The 24,594-nt window shown below is 42.9% G+C and overlaps 1 protein-coding gene across 1 annotated transcript in view; it reads right to left on the reverse strand.

Moving 5' to 3' along the window:
* LOC145391603 (putative neural-cadherin 2) overlaps nucleotides 1-24,594 on the reverse strand; it is a 337,197-nt gene that overhangs the window by 73,038 nt on the left and 239,565 nt on the right. The window contains exons 3-4 of the mRNA XM_080266147.1: nucleotides 20,350-20,465; nucleotides 18,216-18,380 (exon numbers count right to left, since the gene is read on the reverse strand). Coding sequence (XP_080122273.1) covers nucleotides 18,216-18,380; nucleotides 20,350-20,465 — 281 coding nt within the window. The remainder of the gene's footprint in view (nucleotides 1-18,215; nucleotides 18,381-20,349; nucleotides 20,466-24,594) is intronic.

The following is a 24,594-nucleotide window of genomic DNA, read 5'->3' on the forward strand; positions in this document are numbered from 1 at the left end:
ACACTGATACAAACACCCAGCGTAACCACCATAAACGCCAAGGTGTACTGGCAAAATTAACCTCCTTACATGGGCAAACACACGTACGCAAGTGGATAAGTTATTAGATGAATGAAAAGCTGGCAGTGACGGGGATCAAAGAGACGACTGGGAAACCATACCGTGCGAGGCTCTGATAAGACACCAAGCGGCAGTAATTACAAGGCGAGTTTGAGGGTCAGCCCCATTACAGGAGGGCCAATGTTCTTTAATTTTTTTTTTTTTTTTTAAGTTCCTGGACGTTGCGTTTGAAGCGATTTTTTGCCACACGCATTTTCAGGAACGTTTCTTTTTTCCTCCAAGTTTAAGAGTTTAAATGAGGAGTAGACTGTAGCACCAGTCGAGCAGGGCAGTACTCCCGAGGTGGATGGAAAGCTGATGACAGGGAGTGCTGGAGCTCCCGTTTCATCAGCCCTCAGGACTAGTTCCTGACCATCCCCCTTTGCTGAACTTTTTCAGTGTCTCAGTTACACAGAGAGTAGGCCAGCATGCTCTCCAGTACAAATTTCTCTAACTATCTTCACCAAACTACATGCACAGTACACACTACACTTCCTATTCAAAATTTACCAAAAATGGCGTCGTTTTGTCAAGCCTCGGAGTCCCCAGGGGGGGGGACCATAAATGCCCACACCGTCTGCCCCTCTCCCGGTGACGACTCAAGGTGCCTGGAACCACTGTCTGACTCTCTTCTTCTTCATTTCTGCAACATTCGCGGCCTTTCCTCTAACTTTCGCTCTGTTGAGCACCACCTCTCCTCCTCTAAACCTCACCTTCTTTTTCTAACGGAGACTCAGCTGTCTGAGGCAACTGACAGCAAACCCTTTTCTGTATCCTCCTACTTTCTCTATACTCATTTCAAAGCCAAAGGTGGCTGTTGTGTATATATACGCAACGACTTATCTTGCTCTCGTGTTCCTGAACTTGATTCTTCTGAATTCTCCACACTCTGGCTTCGGCTTTCCTGTCATTCTCTGACTAAATATATCTGTGCTGTTTACTTATCCCCTAATTCTACTGACTATCAAAAATTCTTCGACTATCTTACTTCTACGATGGAACACATTCTATCCATTTCTCCTTTCTCTGAAATCTCCATTCTTGGAGATTTCAATGTTCACCACCACCTTTGGCTCTCCTCTCCTTTCACGGATCCACCTGGTGAACAAGCCTACATCTTTTCTATCCTTAATGACCTAGAGCAGCTTGTACAGCACCCTACCCGTATCCCTGACCGCCTTGGAGAGAGCTCCAACATACTTGACCTCTTCCTCACAACTAATCCTTCTGCTTACTCTGTTAATCTTTTCTCTCCGTTGGGCTCCTCCGATCACAACCTTATTACCTTAACCTGTCCTATCACTCCGGTACGGCCTGTGGACCCTCCAGGGAAACGTCGTCTGTGGCATTTTGGAGCCGCAGACTGGGAGGCCCTCAGGCAGTACTTCTTTGATTTTCCCTGGAATGATTATTGCTTCCATGGCCGTGAGCCATCTGAGTGTGCCTTGCGCATTACGGAGGTTATTCTCTCGGGCATGGAAGCATACATTCCTTTCTCTTATCCTTTGACTAACGCAAGAAAGCCTTGGTTTAATCACGCTTGTTCTAATGCTGTCCGCAACAAGGAGAGGGCCTACAAAAGGTACCGGAGCCAACCCACCCCTGAATCACATCATCTTTACGTTTCGGCCCGTAATCGTGCTAAGTCTGTTCTTCGCTCTACTAAAAATAATTTCATCCATACTAAATGCTCTCAACTCTCCAACTCGAATTCTTCCCGCTCCTTCTGGCATCTTGCCAAAAATCTTTCTAACAACTTTACCTCATCATCCTTCCCTCCTCTTTTCTACTCTGATGGTTCTGTAGCTATTTCTTCTACTGATAAAGCAGATCTCTTCGCACAGACTTTCTCCTCCAATTCTACCTTAGACGATTCCGGTGCTGTTCCTCCATCACTTCCCCCCTCTGACTTCCTCATGGCTGACATTAAACTTTCTTCAGTTGATGTATTTTCTGCCATCACTGGCCTCAGTACTAACAAGGCATATGGGCCTGATGGGGTCCCTCCTGTTGTTCTCAAGAACAGTGCTTCTGTGCTTACACCCTGCCTAGGCAAACTCTTTCGTCTTTGTCCGTCAACTTGTACCTTTCCTTCTTGCTGGAAGTTTGCTCTCATTCAGCCAGTCCCAAAGAAGGGTGACCACTCCCAACCCTCCAACTATCGTCCAATTGCTTTAACGTCCTGTATTTCAAAAGTTTTCGAGTCAATTCTTAATAGAAAAATTTTAAGGCATCATTCCTATCACAACCTTCTTTCCGATCGTCAGTATGGGTTCCGTCAGGGACGCTCCACTGGCGATCTTCTCACCTACCTTTCAGAGTCCTGGTCATCCTCCTTTTGGGACTTTGGCGAAAGCTTTGCCATTGCACTTGACATCTCAAAGGCTTTCGATCGAGTCTGGCATAAATCTTTAATTTCCAAACTGCCCTCCTACGCTTTCTATCCTTCTATCTGTGCCTTCATCGCTAGCTTCCTTTCTGGTCGTTCTATAGCCGCTGTTGTAGACGGCCATCGTTCTTCTCCTAGATCTATCAACAGTGGTGTTCCTCAGGGCTCTGTCCTATCACCAACTCTCTTCCTTTTATTCATCAATGATCTTCTAAGCTGTACATCTAACCCTATCCACTCATACGCTGATGACTCCACCCTTCACCTTTCCATTCGGTTCCCGCAACGCCCATCTCAACAGTTACTTCAACTAACAAGGGATGAGGCTATGGCACACCTAATGTCTGACTTGGCTCGTATCTCTGACTGGGGTAAAAATAATATGGTTGTCTTTAATGCATCTAAGACTCAGTTCTTACACCTATCAACCCGACAAAATCTTCCACAGGTATACCCACTAATGTTTAATAATATTCAGCTTAATCCTGCATCATCCTTGAACATGCTTGGGGTTTCATTTACTCGGGACTTATCTTGGAAAGATCATATTACATCTCTTGTAAAATCTGCTTCCAAGAGATTGGGTGTGCTAAGCCGACTCCGCTCTTTCTTTACCCCTGCGCAGTTGTTGACTCTATACAGGGGTTTTATCCGCCCCTGTGTGGAGTACAACTCTCATGTGTGGGGAGGCTCCCCACATACAGCTCTTCTCAATAGGGTGGAGTCAAAGGCTTTTCATCTCATTAACTCTCCTCCTCTTACTGACTCCCTTCAACCTCTGTCTGTTCGCCGCACTGTTGCGTCTTTATCTCTTTTCTATCGCTACTTTAATGGTCACTGCTCCTCCGAACTGTCTGCTTGCATTCCTCCACCTCTACGACGGGCGCGTAGCACCCGTCTGGAAGCAAACTCTCATCCTTTTTCTGTCCAACTCTCTAATGCAAGAGTCAACCGTTACTCCCAGTCTTTCATTTATGCAACAGGTCAGCTCTGGAACTGTCTCCCTCTGTCTGTATTTCCTGCTGCCTATGATCTCCAGTCTTTCAAACGCAGTGTGTCCAGGCATCTCAAAATGATCGGATCTTGAATTTGGCTCTATATTGTATTTTGTTTTTCTCTTGGAGGGAACTGTTACTGCGGGCTCATGGCCTTTGGTTCCTTCTTCCTCGCATAAAAAAAAAATAATAAAAAAAAATAAAGTGGGTCAAAGGCGAGATTAGGTTACTGAGATGCATGGTGGAGTTGACTGTGAGGCTGGAAAGGAGTACATGGCGTTGTGTGTGTGTGTGTGTGTGTGTGTGTGTGTGTGTGTGTGTGTGTGAGAGAGAGAGAGAGAGAGAGAGAGAGAGAGAGAGAGAGAGAGAGAGAGAGAGAGAGACGTTAAAGCTTCACACTCACAATGCAGCACAGAGCATCACAGGTAAGGACGATGTTTTTAAGGTGTGGACAGGTGTACTGCGCAAGGGAGAGGAAGTAATCGGCTCTGGATGGCTTGTGGGGACCTGCGTAAAATCTTCCAGTTTAGAAAGAAGCACAATATTGAAGTCCGAGGCAAGAAAGCAACATCTCCCTCAAAAGTAATACTCGTGTTCCAGTACAATATTCACTGATCGTCGATTCAACAGAGAGAAAAATACTCACGGAATCATGAAAATTCGTAAAAATAATACTAGTGTTCCTGTATAATATTCATAAAATCCGAATAAAGGAAGAATCTTACAGAATAACGAAAAATAATACTATTCGTGGTTTTCCTGTACAATATTTACTAATCACTAAATCAACAGAAGGGAAAAAGCTCACGGAAACCTGAAAAAAAAAAAATCGTAAATGCAATACTAGTGTTCCAGTACAATATTCACTTATCGCCGAATCAACAGAGGAGAAAATCACGGAATCATGAAAATTCGTAAAAATAATACTAGTGTTCCTGTACAATACTGACAAATCGCCGAATCAAGAGAGGGAAAAAACTCACAGAATCAGGAAAATAAATTCGTAAAAATAATACTAGTGTTTCTATACAATATTCACGAATCACCGAATCAACGGGGGAAAAATACTCACGGCATCAGGAAAATAAATTCGTTCACAAAACTGCCCGGCACATTAGCGTGGAATTCATGAAAGGCGCCCGTGGACTAAAAATGTGGAATGAAAGAGTCGGCGGCGGCGGCGGCAAGAGGATTTGTGAGTCAGGTATTCCGACCGAGGGACTGAATTTATAAACTCTAGCTGAAGCTGTCCTTCCTAAACTCTCCTACGCTTAACCTGTCTTTCCTGAACTCTCCTACGCTTAACTTGTCCTTCTTAAACTCTCCTAAGCTTAACCTGTCCTTCCTAAACTCTCCTACGCTTAACCTGTCCTTCCTAAGCATTCTTACGCTTAACCTGTCCTTCCTAAACTTTCTTACGTTTAACCTGTCCTTCCTGAACTCTCCTACGCTTAATATGTCTTTCCTAAACTCTCCTACGCTTAACTTGTCCTTCTTAAACTCTCCTACGCTTAACCTGTCCTTCATAAACTCTCCCACCCTTAACCTGTCCTTCATAATTGTCCTTCCTAAACTCAATATTTAACCTTTCATAAACTTTCTTACGCTTAACCTGTCCTTCCTAAACTCTCTTACGTTTAACCCGTCCTTCCTAAACTCTCCTCAGCTTAACCTGTCCTTCCTAAACTCTCCTCGGCTTAACCTGTCCTTCCTAAATTCTCCTACGCTTAATCTGTGTTTTAGACTGTTTGTATATATTATGCTTAACTTCACTCATACACCCACCATACATTTCACAGCCAAACCACATTGAACATTAAATGGGCACTATACCAAAAATAAAATGATGTAATAATCCTTCAGTGTTATGAAGACTTGTATATCGTAAGAAATTATTAAGATTCATTCTCATACGGCCACCATACACTTCAGACAAATTACTGTAGACTGAAAATTGAGCCAAAATACGAAGAACTAACTGATCTGATAAAAGTTAAATGTTGTAAAGACTTATATACCTTATGAAAAGGTTAGGATCTTTCATATATACGATTCAGAGTCCCTTCAAAAAACCAAGAGTCAGACGTGGCCAAGTGAGCGAGTACCAGGTAGATGCGTGACTGACCTTCACTCCGTTCACTTTAACTTGACCTAAAATTGCCAACTCTACACCTTTAAAGCTGAATTGTATCAAGGGCGTAACACTAGAATATGATGCTAGTAACGAAGAAGTGCTGTAGGAATGATGTAGGGACACAGCGCAATCTTATTCTATCACTGAAATGGTGCTAGTAACAAAGATGTGCTGTGGAATGGATGTGGGGAAGTTGCATTGCCGTATTCTACCATTGAACTATCACATAAAATAACACTAAAGTATGGTGCTAGTAACGAAGAAGTGCTCTGGAAAGGATGAGGAGCCATATATCGTCTTAATCTGCCACTGAACTACGAGAAATAGGTTGCAAATGCACGAAAGCCTCCGCCAAGTTAAAGTTAATGAGCTGTATAACTGAGTGGTATAGTTCGAGGTCTGCAAGAATTTTAACACAAGATTACGGTGCTAGCAACGAAGAAGTGCTGTGGAAGGGATGTGGAGAACTGAGTGGGTTAGTTTGAGGTCTGGAGGGCCAGCTGCAAAATCAGTTAACTCCTGACAGACAGCATCATTAATACTCTTGCTCTCTCCACACGATTTCATTTAGCTGTGGAAGACATCTGATCTGCAGGAGTGTAGGTATTAGATAAAGCCTGCAGACGATTTCATTCAGCTCTTGGATAGACTTTTCGAACAACAAGGCTGATATCAACGTTCATTACCCTATTTCCTAATAAATACCCTTATTAAAATTAATAAAATCGTCTGTCCGTAGCAAGAGTAAAAGAGAGTCTTGGCTGAGTTGGTTTGGGTCTCGGAGGGTTGTGTGCAGAGACGATTAACACCGGTGTTCAGGTTTGCTATCTCCGGACGATTTTTTAGTCTTTCAAACTGTAGGGGTTGGATTAAGTCTTCATTAACCCTTCCATAAATCCATTTTATCCTGAGTAAAATCGTCAGAGGGTAGCAAGGATAAAATAAAAGAAAGATTACTATGTCTCGGAGCTAAAAGGTTTAAAAATGAGCGAGGGGAACGCAGCGAAATTAGCGGTTCAGGGTAGGTTGGTTTGGGTTTAGGGACTGAGGGATGATTTCATTTGTGTGTTCAGCTCAGGGACTTTTTTTTTTTTTTTTCTGATACACTTGCTGCTACCACGCGATTTAATTCAGCTCTGAGACTTTTTGAACTTGAGTGCTTAATACAGCCTTCATTAACTGCTTTACTATAACAAACTTGTCTTTACTAAAATACAATCACGTGGGGAATGCAAAAATAAACTAATAAAGGACGTACTAACATAGCAAAGACCTCGTGGATGTGCGGCGGAGTGTATTTAGGCTCCGGGAGGTCAGCTGGAGACTATTATCCTTACGAGTCATATTTTATCCGCATGTCACGGATTTCCAAAGAAGGGTGACCACTCCCAACCCTCCAACTATCGTCCAATTGCTTTAACGTCCTGTATTTCAAAAGTTTTCGAGTCAATTCTCAATAGAAAAGTTTTAAGGCATCTTTCCTATCACAATCTTCTTTCCGATCGTCAGTACGGGTTCCGTCAGGGACGCTCCACTGGCGATCTTCTCACCTACCTTTCAGACTCCTGGTCATCCTCCTTTCGGGACTTTGGCGAAAGCTTTGCCATTGCACTTGACATCTCAAAGGCTTTCGATCGAGTCTGGCATAAATCTTTAATTTCCAAACTGCCCTCCTACGCTTTCTATCCCTCTATCTGTGCCTTCATCACTAGCTTCCTTTCTGGTCGTTCTATAGCCGCTGTTGTAGACGGCCATCGTTCTTCTCCTAGATCTATCAAAAGTGGTGTTCCTCAGGGCTCTGTCCTATCACCAACTCTCTTCCTTTTATTCATCAATGATCTTCTAAGCTGTACATCTAACCCTATCCACTCATACGCTGATGACTCCACCCTTCACCTTTCCATTCGGTTCCCGCAACGCCCATCTCAACAGTTACATCAACAAACAAGGGATGAGGCTATGGCACACCTAATGTCTGACTTGGCTCGTATCTCTGACTGGGGTAAAAATAATATGGTTGTTTTTAATGCATCTAAGACTTAGTTCTTACACCTATCAACCCGACAAAATTTTCCACAGGTATACCCACTAATGTTTAATAATATTCAGCTTAATCCTGCATCATCCTTGAACATGCTTGGGGTTTCATTTACTCGGGACTTATTTTGGAAAGATCATATTACATCTCTTGTTAAATCTGCTTCCAAGAGATTGGGTGTGCTAAGCCGACTCCGCTCTTTCTTTACCCCTGCACAATTGTTGACTCTATACAGGGGTTTTATCCGCCCCTGTGTGGAGTACAACTCTCCTGTGTGGGGAGGCTCCCCACAAACAGCTCTTCTCAATAGGGTGGAGTCAAAGGCTTTTCGTCTCATTAACTCTCCTCCTCTTACTGACTCCCTTCAACCTCTGTCTCTTTGCCGCACTGTTGCATCTTTATCTCTTTTCTATCGCTACTTTAATGGTCACTGCTCCTCTGAACTGTCTGCTTGCATTCCTCCACCTCTACGACGGGCGCGTAGCACCCGTCTGGCAGCAAACTCTCATCCCTTTTCTGTCCAACTCTCTAATGCAAGAGTTAACCGTTACTCCCAGTTTTTCATTTATGCAACAGGCCAACTCTGGAACTGTCTCCCTCTGTCTGTATTTCCTGCTGCCTATGATCTCCAGTCTTTCAAACGTAGTGTGTCCGGGCATCTCGAAATGATCGGATCTTGAATTTGGCTCTCTATTGTATTTTGTTTTTCTCTTGGAGGGAACTGTTACAGCGGGCTCATGGCCTTTGGTTCTTTCTTCCTCGCATAAAAAGACGAATAAAAAACAAATTAAAAAAAACCTTTGCAATAGCGATTTATGCTGCACATTATACCTCAACATCCTCCTGTATCTACTGATGCTAATGAGGTCAATATTAAGACACCACATTTTTTTTTTTAATTAACAGAACAAAGGAAGGGAAAACAAATGATTAAAAAGATAATCCATGCACCAGATTATACAGTAGGTGTCTTCCATTCCTTAAAAAAAAAAAAAAAAAAAAAAAAAAAAAAAAAAAAAAACAGTTGGACCTGAACCGCTGTAGGGTGAAGTTTGGGGGCATCTGGGAAAGCGAGTTCCAAAGAGGTGCAGTTCGGGGAGCAGCCATTGCCACGGGGGAATGGAAATAGGAGGTGTGGTATCTAATGTGCATGTAGTGTGGTGTAGACAGGTGAAGGTAGAGGTGTTATGAGAGTATGCTGGCCTACTCTCTGTGTTAATGAATGCACTGAAATGTTCAGCAAAGGGAGATGGTCAGGAACAGGTTAAAGGTCAGTGTCACATGGCATGGACAACCTAAAGGATTTATCCGATACAGAACAAACTCTGGAAGTGTTCAGGGTAAGGCAAGGATAAATGAATTGGCTTTGGAGAACTCTCAGCCCCAGATCAAGTCACAGAAAGATCAAGAGTGGTCACAGGGCAAAATCACTACAAACAGTTTTGATCCGACTTGGACCAAGCTTGATGGGAAGGTTGAAAATCAGGCAAGGTTGAAGTCATTCAATTTTGAGGGCAATCGGTCAAAGGTCAAGGTCACGGGGCAAAGTTTAATATACATTCGGACCTTAGACCAACTGGTGGATGCTTGCACTCTGGGAATGCTCCTTCTTGTTTAGCTTAGGAAAACGCCCTTGTAATGAAAGAGTTAACGAAGGCTTTAGAGAACATTTTCAGTTCGATATGAGTCTTCAAAATTCAGTCAAACGGCTTGGCGTCGTACTGATAATAATAATAATAATAATAATAATAATAATAATAATAATGACGTCCAAGAGCTGATGCCGTTCCTTTGCTATCTCCATAAGACTTTATTCAGCTGAGGAGACAAAATCTGAACTGTAGTAGATTAGAGATATGCCTCAGTAACCAGTTATTACAACAGACCTCCCTTACACTGAACTAAAGTCTCCAGAGGTGGCAAGATAATTCGCCATGTAGAAGGGATTAAGATTTTCAGGATCCTATGAATTATCCAGAGCTAATTATATTCGTCTGGTGTCTAATGGAATGGAAAAGTAAAGTTGTCCCTAATATGAGAGAGAGAGAGAGAGAGAGAGAGAGAGAGAGAGAGAGAGAGAGAGAGAGAGAGAGAGAGAGAGAGAGAATGATTCCAAAGTTACAAAGATAAAGACCACACATATAATTTCGTTTGTAGGGAGTCCAGGCCGAAATATCAACAGAAAGAATCATTTTAACTAGAAAACAGTCACACAGCGCATACCTCCTCCAACACCAATCAGATCTATGATCTGCAGAATTTCTCTTTGCTACCAGATCAATACTTTTAGGCCACACATAATCAGTTAATTCTACCATTTAGTCTGCCCTGGTACAGTACACAAAATCAGGGAGTGCAGTCTCCACTAGCACCGATAAAATTATTGGTTTATTCCTGCATTTAGATCCGGATCCACTTCAAAATCTCATCAACTCGTTGGCGGATGTAATACTGAAATTTACTAACAGGATTATAATTACCATATATATATATATATATATATATATATATATATATATATATATATATATATATATATATATATATATATATATATATATATTTACAGTAGGTGAGTGATGCTTCACTCTGCACAGACTTTACATAATCCCTGGTAGGCTCTTGTACTTCACGCATCGTCAGCGTTCCAACCGTTTCCACAGTTCTGGCGCTGAGGCTCGAAGCGGGTGGGGCAGGAATTGTGAGACTGCGGTGACCAGTGTGGTGGAGGCGAGCAAGGCAAGGGGAGAAGGTGAGGACAGGGACGAGAGGAAGGCAACAAGGGTGGGAAATATGAGCTAAAAGAACACACGTTGAATGTGAGAGCAGGCGACACCGGGCAAGAGAATACTGGCCAGATAACATAGAAGTGCGGGCAAAGGTGTGGTATGTGAGACAGACTTCAGTGCAGATGTGTGGAGACCGGAAGATCTGGGTTGGGAATACAAAGCACAGAAGTGAGAGACGGAATGAGAGAGTAGAAGTGAACAGAGACGAGAGAATGGAGCGAAGAGCATGGATAGAAGAAGACAAATGTGTGGAAACCGGAAGATCATGGATGTTAATACAGAGAGCAGATGTGAAAGATAGGGTAAGTGAACAGAAGCAGGGGAGTCAAGAGCTCATGGTGAAGCGGGAGTAAGACACTGCATAATAAGTGGTGGGAATGGAAAACACAGGTGAATGATGTCATGGGAGTACAATAGTTAGAGAAGAGTCAAAAGAATGGAGAGATGAGGTTTGAAGTCAGAGACGTGGAGATTGGAAGATCAGTACTGTTGTAAGAGAGCAGTTAAGAGGGTAGATTGGAAAGGAACGGGGAAAAGAGTGGACTGAGGGAATAGGAGATGAGACGAAAGATAAAAGTGTATACATAGAAGCTAGAAGAAAGGTGAAGTGAGAGAAATAAGGCAGAGGTATTGATACTAAAATATCAGTGTTAGAAACAGAATGAACAGAGATGAAAGACAGCTTGGAAGAACAATAGTGCACGAAGAAAGTATAGATGGTAAGAGAAAGACAAGAGAATAAAGGTGAGCTTAGAGAATTGGAGAATGGACTTAAGAAGATGAGGGTGCGAGGACAGAGAAGTGAGGACAAAGATGGGAGCACAGACTGGAGGACAAGAGACAGGACGGAGTGGCTCTGGCTATATACTGCCGAGAAGGACGCATCAAGACCTGTGGTGTTGTGCGGTATGGTGGTCGGCTTTTGGAATCCCATTAGCCTCATTCAGAGGCACGGGGACGTGAAGCTTATTAGGAATGCCAAGGTGAACGCGCTGCGAGGACGCTGGGTTAATGTGTACTGATGAATAATATAAGGTCATATATCACTGACTGTTTTCCTCGCTTGTAATTAGTGCCACAGTAAACAGTAGTGACTTTTAGTTGCAGATGCGTATGTGGAAAGTAAAAGATAATCATACAGTATACACGAATATTATCAGTGAACCTGAGTATTCTGTGCTAGTTATGAAAAAAAAAAAAAAAAAAGCTCATTCTGAGTTTATTTGAAAACCGAAATTGTAAGGCAGATTTAGGAAAGCTTCGAGAAAAGTATGCTCAAGACATGCATGGAAAGAAATCTGAGTGAGACGGCTATCAGTCGTGAGGGAATGTACAGTACAGTATATGTTAGTAGTGATCTAAAGTTACTTCCATAATCACAAAAGAGGGGGGCAGAGAATACAAGTTTGAAAAAAAAAAGGACGACTGTGCCGTTTATGTACAGCAAATAAACCATAAGAATAGTATCAGTACACTTAAATAGAAGAGGATCTCGTGGTGGCATGTGATAGCTACTAGATGAAGAAAACAGATGTAATGGTGAATCAATGCTGTTACTGAAGCAGCTATAAAATCAGCAAGTCAAATCTGCTGAGTTACTGAAACAGCTATATAATCAGCAAGCCAAAACTTCTGAGTTACTGCAGTATTTATATTATCAACAAGCCAAACCTTCGATCAGGAAAGTCTTCAAACGGGTTCTGGAGTTCTTGGTCATCACAATGTTTTTAATTAAACTGTTTTCGCGTGGTAAACAACATCGTCCTCTGTCAAGGTTGTATTTTGCTACTCCTTCAGGTGACTGGTGTGAATGATTGAGAATTCGTCTGCTGTCCCAAACGCGGATTCTATTCCCACATAAACTCATCCTCCCACACAACACCAAACCAAGGGCGATAACGGACGGGTCCAGAAGTTTCAGCATTTTCGTACTTTTTCCAAAAGCAGCAAACCTTTCATTACCTAATTTGAACAAGCTGGCAGAAGTATGATTATATGAAATTCGCTAAAACAGTCAGCATCTTTCACGGACTCACCGACTGGTCACACAGACACCCCCACTAATACCAACCCTTAAAAGACATCCTTATAACATGTGATACGGATGGTTGGTAGTGACTCCCAAGTGCTCTCTCTCTCTCTCTCTCTCTCTCTCTCTCACACACACACACACACACACACACACACACACACTACCGCAATAAGGGTCACACACTGGATCGCACCCAAAGGAATTTGCAGGACTGTAGGAAGGGCATCGGGTAACAAAGTGTGGTAAGCTTCAATACAGCCTCTACACAGCAGCGTGCCAGCCTCTCAAACGGGGAGTACAAGGCAGAATATTACAACTGGTAAATATACAGCACGGTCCAGATGTCCTGCACTAAAGGAAAAATATTTGTAATTCACCTGTTGTAATGTTATCAGTGACTTTGTTTTTGTTGTCACTTCAGTCTATTGTAGTTTTTCTCCTCTTGACAAACTGACTACACAAGTATGCACAGAACAAAAACAAGTAAGTCACGGCATTTTATATGTATGGGGTCATTCAGAATATATGGTTTACAAGCCTCCATTAATAAAGTACAGTAGTTCCAATAACGTCTACTAAAATTGCAGCAGCGACTCGCTAGGTTATAAATAATACATTGGAGTGGGATTTGAAAAGGACAAATCTACATATATCAGAAATAACAAACCATCAAAGTCAAAATATGGTTTGAAAAAAAATTAACATGTTTATAACGTATGTGGTTGGACACTACATACACTCACATACATAAATCTGTATCTATCTATACAGTATATCTATATCTATATCAATATCTATATCTATATATCTATGTATCTATATCTATATATATATATCTATATATCTACAGCTATATCTAGCTATCTATAGACAGATAGAGAGAGATAGAGAGAGAGGGAAAGTAAGAGAGATATCAGAAGTCCTGGTGAGTGATGAACAGGGTGGCTTTAGGAGTGGCAGAGGATGTGTGGATCAAGTATTTGCAGTGCGACAGATAGCAGAGAAGGCTTTTGAGAAGGACCATAAGGTGTTTATCATACATTCATGGATCTGGAAAAAGCATACGACAAAGTAGACAGAGAGGGATTGTGGAAAGTTTTGGCATGTATGGTGTAGATGGTAAGCTGCTAGGTGCTGTCAAAAGTTTTTATGATGGTAGCAAAGGATGTGTAAGGGTTAATGGGCATCTAAGTGAATGGTTCACGATCGGTGTGGGCGTACTTATGGTTGTTCAATATATATATGGATGGGGTGATGAGAGAAGTAAAAACACGAGTAATGGAGAGAGGGATGGCGTTGGTAATGAATGATGATGGATGGAATATCTCAAATTTGTTGCATGCTGATGATGCGGTACTGCTTGCTAGTACAGGAAAAGAACTTAGTAGGTTAGTGCAGAGTTTTGCTGATGTCTATGAGCGTCGTGCCTTGAGAGTAAATGTAAAAAAGAGTAAAGTGATGGTTATTGAGAGAGAAAGTGACTCCCAGTGTGATGTTACAGTGAATGGAGAGAGACTGGAATTGGTAAGAGAGTTCAAATACTTGGGTACAGTGACAGAAAAGAGAGGAAAATGTGCAAAAGAAGTTGAACGTAGAGGGACACAAGGAAGAAAAGTAGCTGGTGCAATGAAGGCCTTGATAAGAAACAGAGGCTTGAGTGTTGCAGCTACACGAGGCTTACATGAGGGAGTGTTAGTGCCACCTTTAACATATGGATGTGAGACTATGGTGTGGGATGAAAATAAAAAGTCAAGAGTAAGAGCAGTGGAGATGGGACTGCTGAGGAATATGTGTGGAGTACAGAGGGTGGATAGGATACAAAATAGTGTGATTCGTGAAAGGTGTGGAGTGAGGAAATCGGTGGACACCAGAATCGAATAGAGTGTACTAAGATCGTATGGTCATGTGTAGGGAATGGATAACAACAGAGTGGACCTGAGCGAATTTGAAGGAGGCAGGAGGCGAGGTAGGTCAAGGAGAAGGTGGAAAGATATGATGGATGAGTGTGTGAGGAAGAGACGTTTGGAAGTTGGTGAGGCTAGGAAACTGACATGAGATCGAGCTGGCTGGATGAATGTTGTGAGAAGTGCATGATCAGGGATTTTGGCACCCCATTTAAACGTGGCAGAGTCCGGATTGACTCAATAGGATACGTTTGTGTGACGCTACAGAATATAGTGAATGTTTTTGGCGTATCCAATAGAGCTAGGATTCCGGGGGCTTGAATGATGAGTGAATGGAAGCGTGGCCCATTGGACTGGGCAAGTTTGGGCTGTCTGAACATTGCTACTCCTCACCCTGCCCTTGGGTAGGAAAGGAGGCCAGGATGATGATAATGATTATATATATATATATATATATATATATATATATATATATATATATATATATATATAAAAAATAGACATCATCAGCCGTTGAGGTCCACTGCAGGACCGGCCTATTCCTACTGAAGCAGGGACGATACAGCCAATGTATCTCTACCCAGTGGCTTAGGCTGTCTGACTGAGACTGTATGTAGGGTGAGAAGTGCTTGTGAGTGTGACTGTACTGTTGAAGTGGCTTTGGATGTGTGTGTAGTCTTTGAACCAAGTGTAATCAGCCCGCCTTAAGCCGACTGGGTGCAAGCATAGTATGCGACACTGGTTCAACCACAGCACCCCTTACGTCCGCCAAAATGGTCAGTGGGTCGGTGAACGCTTCCCAAAGTTTTTACAACTGGCAGGAGGCGAACCTGTGCCCACCAGTGTGTGAGACACGCACTGTACCACTGTACCACGGAGGCTCCTGAATATACCTCTAACCTTCTGGGGCTCGAACCCGGGTCATGTGAATTACCAGACTAAGCCTATACAGACTCGGCCATCACAATCACCCATACACACACACACACACACACACACACACACACACACACACACACACACACATATCTATTTATCTATAGATGTGATAGGAAGCGTTATGAGGAACACACTAAGGTGGTTTGGCCATGTGGAGAGGATGGAGGGTGAAAGACTGACGAAGAGAGTGTATGTGAGTGAGGTGGAGGGGGGAAGAGGGAGGGGGAGGCCGAGGATGAGATGGAGGGATGGGGTGGAGAGGTATATGCGAAAGGGGGGGTGAGTTCGGAGCAGGGCAGGGAAATGGCGGGGGACAGGGCGACTTGGAGGCGATTTGTTTGTGGCCACCCCAAACGGGATTGAGGCGTCTGGCAATATATATATATATATATATATATATATATATATATATATATATATATATATATATATATATATATATATATATATATATATATATATATATATATATATATATATATATATGTATATCATCATCATCGTCATCATCTGGACCTCCTTTCTCACCCTAGGGCAGGGTGAGGATTAGCAACGTCCAGACAGCCCAAATTTGCCCAGTCCGATTGGCCACGCTTCCATTCACTCATCATTCTAGCCCCTAGAATCCTGGCTCTATCGGATACGTCAAAAACATTCACTATATTCTGTAGATTCACACAAAAGTATTTAGAGAATGACTCTCTCTCTCTCTATAATATATATATATATATATATATATATATATATATATATATATATATATATCTATATATATATATCTATCTATATATACTGTATCTATCTATCTATCTATATATATATATATATATATATATATATATATATATATATATATCGGCCAAGGAGCCTCTGTGGTACAGTGGTAGAGTGTGCGTTTCGCACATTGGTGAGCTCGGGTTCGCCTCCCGCCAGACTTGTAATAACTTTGGGAAGCGTTCACCAAACCACTTGCTACTTTGGCGGACACAAGGGGTGCTGTGGTTGAACCAGTTCGTATACTATTATGCTTGCACCCTATCGGCTTAAGGCTGGCCGATTACACTTGGTTCACAGATTACACACACATCCAAAGCCACTACAACACTACAGTCACACTCACAAGCACTTCTCACCCTACATACAGTCTTTACCAGACAGCCTAAGCCACTGGGTAGAGATACATTGGCTGTATCGTCCCTGCTTCTGTAGGGATAGGCCGGTCCTGCATTGGACCTCAACGGCTGATGATGATATATATATATATATATATATATATATATATATATATATATATATATATATATATATATATATATTACACCGTGTCCCCTTTTGTCGATAAGGGCTAAGGCGTTGTCCCTGGGTAGAGGACTTAGGTTTGGAGCGTGTAGTATTTTATGACCGGATGCCTTTCTTGATGTCTACCAATGACCCTTGGGTTTATTCGATCCTCCGACCGTTTGGTCAGAGCGGGGCGCTCTAACTCACTGAGCCACGGCTGCTACAAAAAGAAGCAACCCTGACAGTCTGGTTTCGATCCCTGGCCTCACTATCCAGACCAAGTTATCTATCAGTGATGCATTTGATGCAAGAAAGAAAGAACCAAAGGCCTGGGGCCCGCAAACAGTTCCTTCCAATAATATATATATATATATATATATATATATATATATATATATATATATATATATGTGGGGGGGGGTAACCACATACTATCTCTCTACCTGTACTTGGGGACGCCTGCTGTGCTACACAATATGGTCTCACTTCACTCCCAGTCCAATATCCACTATCCCTCCCTTGACCGCTGCCTCCCATCTCCCTTACCTCCAACCCATTCATATCGTGATAACGGTGGAGAGTTGGTGGCGTCCCACTCCCTGTCTGTCCAGCTGCCCTGTTGATGGTAGGAGGAAAATGATGGACATCCGTCTTTGCCCTTTGCCGTACTGCTTCTCTCACGCCCTGCCATGAAGGTCCCTTGGCTCTTTACAGTGGCAATGGTCTTCACTGCTTTACTGTGGCCGATGCACTGACTCCTCTCTCACCTTACCAGTGACTCATGACCTACTGCTGTCCTGGCCCCTCGAAACCTACCATGACCCTAGCCCCTCGCTACCTACCATTGATATGACCGCCTGGCGACCTACTGTGGTCTTGGTCCCTCGTGACCTATAATGGTCCTGCCCCCTCATGATGACCTACCGTTGTTCTGATTCCCTGTGACCTACCACGGTCCTGTTTCCGTCAACTACCTTGGTCCTGCCCCTCGCCACGTACCTTGTCAACTTACAACCTGCCATGGTCCTGCCCCTCACCTGCTGCCATGGTCCTGCCCCTCACCTGCTGCCATGGTCCTGCCCCTCACCTGCTGCCATGGTCCTGTCCCTCACCTGCTGCCATGGTCCTGCCCCTCACCTGCTGCCATGGTCCTGCCCCTCACCTGCTGCCATGGTCCTGCCCCTCACCTGCTGCCATGGTCCTGCCCCTCACCTGCTGCCATGGTCCTGCCCCTCACCTCTTGCCATGGTCCTACCCCTCACACCTACCATAGTTCTAAGCCTAGTCACCTACCATCCTTGGCCTGGTCACCTGTCATGATCCTGGGACTGATCACCTACCATGGTAACGAGCCTTGTCACCCACCATGGTAGTGGGCCTGGTCACCTACCATGGTCGAGGGGGTGGTCGCCTACCATGGTCGAGGGTCTGGTCACATACCATGGTAGTGGGCCTGGTCACCTACCATGGTAGTGGGCCTGGTCACCTACCATGGTCGTGGGGGTGGTCACCTACCATGGTCGAGGGTCTGGTCACCTACCATGGTTGTGGGTCTGGTCACCTACTATATTCGTGGGTCTGGTCACCTACCACGGTCGTGGGGGTGGTCACGTACCGTGGCGATGGTGGCGGGCAGGTGGTGGTGGTCCTCCTCGACGACGGTGACCTCTGGCCGCGGGTGAGGGAAGTATGGCGGGTTGTCGTTGACGTCGGCCACCCTTACCTGCACCAGTGTGGTGGCGCCGCCGCCCCCGCTCTCACCCCACACCACAAGCTCGTGCTGACACAGAGACAAGAAAATGTCATTATCAGTCATCGAAGTTCTCAATGGTTCTCTCAGTGTTATCGACGCCTTTGCATTTATCTTCCGGTACAGCTTCATCACTACAATTCACTTTTTAGGCAGTCACGATGAAAAAAAATGTCTTCATATCCACTACGATTCTGCATTATCTTTGTTAGTCCTATTCTGACCCTTCCCTCTCACATTTGACCGTCTCCCACGGGTTCCATATCACGTTTTCATTGTTATGCTATTTTGGTGCAGATTCACACTCAGACTCCGTAACAAGTCGTCCCCACTGCCACACACTGCACGTTTTACTCTCCCTCTCACATTATCTATCGATGTTTCGTAGTGCCACACCTTGAGCGTCACTGGCACAGCTTTAATATAGCCTTCTGAGCATAACATTTCTATGCAATGCATTGAGACTGCATTCTAATATGAAAATCCAATCCGGGCGCAGCCAGGCCCTCACATTATAGTATAATCAAACCTTGCTATCACAAACTGCCACACACTCACATACGCCCCCTGAATATTTTGAAAGGAGAAATTACTTGTCACACTGTGCGGTAAATACCATATCGCAGTAAACCTAACCTCATCAGTTATATGATGTACTTATTTTGACTATTTGCAAACGATCTTATATTAAGAATAATACACTCAGAAATGAAGGGATAGGTGAAATTACAACTTAACTCTCCAGCTAAAAAAATCACCATTTATGTAATGTATATGCCTTACTGTATACCTAGGTGAATGATGCAGCTGTAGGAATGCTCTGTATAACCGTCAGGAAATCTGTTGTGGGGCAGTCAGGCTTCTCTCACGCTCAGCACTATTCTTTGACTCCCCCATACCAGCAGCAGCTCACTTTTTTTTTCTTTATCTTTACTGAAACATATGAGGAGAGAGAGAGAGAGAGAGAGAGAGAGAGAGAGAGAGAGAGAGAGAGAGAGAGAGAGAGAGAGAGAGAGAATTCTTAACTTTCTGCTCCACAGGCCTTTTGAAGTCAAGCATCATGTGTAGGGTGAACCGTAAATAGCGCTCCTCTGGTAACTCATCCGGAGGCATCTAACGTGTTGTGACTCAGTCTGCTGGTGCGGGCGTGGCAGTGGAAACAGGAAATGAATAAATGATGCAAGGGAGACACTGATAACGCTGACTGAGCCGTCCCAATAACACACAAAAAAATCGCCCGGCCGAGAGGAAGAGAGCCTTGCATTTCACCCCTTTACTCCGATATTTTTCATTTCATTCCTGTCACCTTCAGAAAATTACAACCAGCTTGGGGCAGGCGTGTGGAAAAGGGTGGATCTGAAAATTTCTTAACACTACTTCATTAGCGATTTATCTGCACGGCGCACCTGAATATCCCCGTGTGCATAGTAATTCAAACTGTTTCGATACTAAAAAAAGAATGTAGCATGCAGAAAAAAAAACATGAAAGTGCAATATGAAGAATAAATCGCTTAGGGAGAGATGCAACAACACGTGCAACTTCAGATACGACATTATATCTAAGCTCTCCAAAATTCTCTCCTAAGTTGTGTAGACACAGGGAGAATAAGTATAAGAATTTATCTCCCGTCTTACCGTGGTATGTAATGAAAATAAGTATAAGAATCTGATCCCCTTCGCACCGTGGTATGTGTTGAGAACAAGTATAAGAATCTGATCCCCTTCTCACCGTGGTATGTGTTAATAAGTATAAGAATCTGATGCCCTTCTCACCGTGGTATGTGTTAATAAGTATAAGAATCTGATGCCCTTCTCACTGTGGTATGTGTTAATAAGTATAAGAATCTGATGCCCTTCTCACCGTGGTATGTGTTAATAAGTATAAGAATCTGATGCCCTTCTCACCGTGGTATGTGTTGGGAATAAGTATTAGAATCTGATGCCCTTCTCACCGTGGTATGTGTTGGGAATAAGTATGAGAATCTGATGCCCTTCTCACCGTGGTGTGTGTTTCGTGGTCGAGGGCTGCGGCGAGGGTGATGATGCCGGTGTGCTGGTCGATGGTGAAGAGGCCGTCCCTGTTGCCGCCCGTGATGCTGTACCGCACCGCCGCAACTGCCACATACACACAAACACACACACATTAACACTTCACTACACACTTAACGATGCACCAACATGGCTGATTTTTCTTAGTTTATTCTTGCTATTTTCAGACGATTTTATTCAGCTCCGGAGAAATTGGAGAGGTTAGGGTCTGTAGTTAAACTTGGCCAGTATTCTCGTCGGTTAAGGAAGGTCCCTAACACCTTTTCCTAAGCGATTTATTTTGCTTATTACTCCTAGCTCCCCTCTTCTGTGTTGTGTAAATCTTTCTAACATCGCCATACTCTGGAAAAATAACGTACAAAAGTATATTAACCAGCCATGTCCAATAATAAATCACAAAGGAAGAGGTGTTAGGAAACCTCATTACCCGACGAGAATACGGGCCCTACACTACAATGGGTCTCCCAGAGGCTGAATAAAATCGTGTGGAGGCAGCAGGAATAAGCCAATAAAACACGTGAAGAGAGTGTGGGTTGATGCCCCTGTTGTCTTCCGTGATCCTGTAAGCTCCCGCATCGCTGACACCTGCTGAGGCATAACATTTCAACCCCTTCACCCCGAGTACCTTGTCATTTTACTCTAGCAACTATCAGACTCTTTAGTCCAGTCTTAAGGGAGAGCTCATGTGGTTAAGGAGTGAGTGAAGGCTACGTTTAATCCCTCCATGTAATGAAGTCTAAGCCTGAATAAAATCATCTGCAGATAACCAGAATGAAATGTATAATGGGTCATGCGATTCAAGAGGTTATTTATCCTACCACAAATTACACGCTACAACGATTCTTTATTCCCAGACTCACAATGACAGAGAAACTTTACTCTTTATTAAGCCTTCCTTGCAATCCAGTGTGACATACGTGCATCACCCTGAACCTGTCTTACATTAATGACTAGATACCTTCACCTCACACAGTGCTATTAATTTACAGTCTATGCACATTCTTTTCCTTTTTCATCTCAAGTAAGTTCCAAACTCCATACTCAGTCGTGGGGAAATCAACGGACAATGTATTCTTGCCTCTAAATCGTCACAAAATATTTTCCTGTGTCACTAATCATAACCAATGTTTTCCTCTATCACTACCCATCTCCCCCTCCCCTACCATTACCATCACTCCAGTCTACCTGAAGGGATCTTGTACCATATTCACATTTCAACATTCAATCGCTACCATCACTACACCGGTTATAGACACATGCGCAAATAAAGTGGGGCGCACTTTCGCATCAAGATATGCTTGTAGTGATATATCTATCTGTCAACCTACCTTCCTTCCTACCTACCTACCTACCTACCTATCTATTTGTCTATCTATCTATCTATCTAGATACTCGTAGCTAGATATAGACAGGTAGCAACAGATAAAGACAGATATAGATAAAAACATTATTACACACACACACACACACACACACACACACACACACACACACACACACACACACACACACACACACACACACACACACAAATAATTAAACTGTGCCTGCGCTTTGTCTGAAAGATGTAAAAGCAGTTAGTCAAAATACAATTCCAATTGACTGTTTACGAATTTCTAGCTAATATACTACTGCTGCTACTACTACTACTACTACTATTAATATTAATAATAATGATCATCATCACCATCATCATCATCATCATCATCATCATTTTCATTATCGTCATCATCATCATTACCGGTAATAATAATAATAATAATAATAATAATAATAATAATAATAATAATAATAAACAGCTTATCATTTCACCTTAATAACGCACTTTTCACTTCATTCTGGCTACTTAGTCGATTTTTTAAATCTTGGAGGGGACTCAGAACTGCTGGTGTTCCACATAGCCTTCAATAACCCTTACATTAATCAATACCCTTCTCAAGCACAATAAAAGCGTCAGGAGGAGGCACAAATAAATCGAGGACACTGGCTAAATTTGGCGGGGTCGTGAGAATGGTGGTGAGGAAAAGGTTGGTATTCTCGTGCGATTAGGAAGTTTACTGACACCTCTTCCTAACCAGATTATTCTTGATTCTGCTCCATTAATATGTTCTTGAGTTTTATTCATACAAATCTAAGTCGACAACAAATAGACAGATGAGGTAAAGAAAAGAATTCCAACCGGGTGTTTCGAAAATTAATTGTGCTAGGGAGCTTCCTTACCCAACGAGAATACGGACCCAAATGAGACAAAGCCGGGTTTTCTGTGAGGAATTCGAGTTACCCTGCATACCTAATTTTCCTCTATACTCCTTTTACTTTAACTTGGCTCAGATTTTTGTCCTTTTGCAGCCTATTTCATGTGACATGTGGAGGTGTAGGAGGACTACTGGGACTTGGAATAGGTCACTGCCCCCAAGAAATAGGTCCTGAATCCTTTGTCCGGAGTTGGACACGTAAAAAAAAAAAAAAAAAAAAAAAAAAAAGCTCAGTGATAGGTTGAGACAATGCTATGGCTCCACATCCTTCCCATATCGCTTCTCTGTGACTAGTTTTAGAAGCTTTTGTTCGTTACTTTTCTACTTGGTACTCAAGAAGGAGATGGCTTCCAAGTCAGCTCAGTGACAGGATAAACCAGTGCTGAGGCTCCACATCCTTTCCATATCGCTTCTTCGTGACTAGCATCGTAATCTCGTGTTTATCTGTCTTTGCGACCTAGTATTCAAGATGGAGTGATGGCAATTTTTGGCCACGTTAGAAGCACAGTGATAGGCCAAGACAGTGCTATGGCTTCCTTTCCATATCTCTTCTTCGAGACTGGCATCATAATCTAATGTTTATCTGTGGCTCCATATTCAAGATAGAGAGACGTCAATTTTAGGCCAAGTTAGAGTAAAAAGGGTAAAACATATCCAATCGCTGTGGAGGGTTGCAATCCTTTCACTGTGGTATGTACACTTTATATTTTATAAAAGCTAACCACACAAGATTTTCGCCAGCTGAGAGAAATCAAAGTAATTAAAGTTTTCGAAATCAATGTCGAGGAACCGTTTCTCTTCTGCTGTTACACCCAAGAACTTTGTTTAGGCTGTTAAGTTTTCAGAACTACTGGTACACCCAAGAATTACATCTAGTTTATCAAAAATTTCACAGTTCATCTCGAGGACCGTTCTTCTGCTACTGGTATACCCAAGAATATTATCTAGGCTGTTAAATTTCTCAAAATCAACCTCAGTCCTCAAAGAACCATTTCTGCTAATGGTAAACCTAAGAATTTTACTAAGGCAGCTAGACATTTCAAAATCTACATCCATAAACAGTTTCTGTGCTACCGGTACACCCAAGAATGGCTGTCACAGTTTTCAAAGTCCATCTCGAGGAACTGTTTGTCTGTTACTATACATCTTTTACCTTAACTTGGCCCAGATTTTCGTCCTTTTGCCACTTACTACATGTGGCTCGGAGACAGAATAAGATAAAACTCAGTCCTACACCCATACCATAGCACTTTATCATGACTAACATCATAATCTAGCGTTAATCTGTTTCTACTACTGACCACTCAAGACGTAGTGAAGGCAATTTTAGCCCAAGTTAGAGTTAATTGAGAATTTTATCTGGGCCAACATCAAACACTTTTGAGAAACCTCAGCAATCAAAGGGTTAATTTCTTGAGCTGGGATGACGTTCTCCGGCTCGAGAAGTATATCCACAGATGAATAAAATCGTCTGGAAACAGCAAGAGTAAACTGAAAAATACGTCAACGAACTGAGGTGGTTAAATCACATACTGGTACCCTGGGGCGGTGTACACGAACATATTTACCATCTGCTATGACTTGCACTTGGTTTTTTCAGGAGGGACGAGGAAGAGAGAGAGAGCCAAGTCTTCCCATATCCCACTCTCCTCCTATAAAAAGCAAATCTTAGCTACGAGAGAAAAATTATAATAGGCTTTATCTTTACTGTGCAGCAAGAACAAGTAAGGAAAGTGTATAATATTTCCATGGCTCTTGTTCCTCCTGCAGAGACAAATCTAAGTTACGACAGGAATTCGATCGTAAAATATGATCCAGTATCGCACCCCTGGCTTCCCACTCCTACACTACCTTTCCACAAGGGGCCATGTATATAGACCATCCTAGCCTAAAGACTTTTAAAGAATTGCCTAGCTATTCCTTTGTCGTCATTAACTCAG

Source organism: Coenobita brevimanus, chromosome 19, assembly GCF_032717465.1.
Source record: "Coenobita brevimanus isolate Jiangsu-jjx chromosome 19, ASM3271746v2, whole genome shotgun sequence".
NCBI classification, from domain to species: domain Eukaryota; kingdom Metazoa; phylum Arthropoda; class Malacostraca; order Decapoda; family Coenobitidae; genus Coenobita; species Coenobita brevimanus.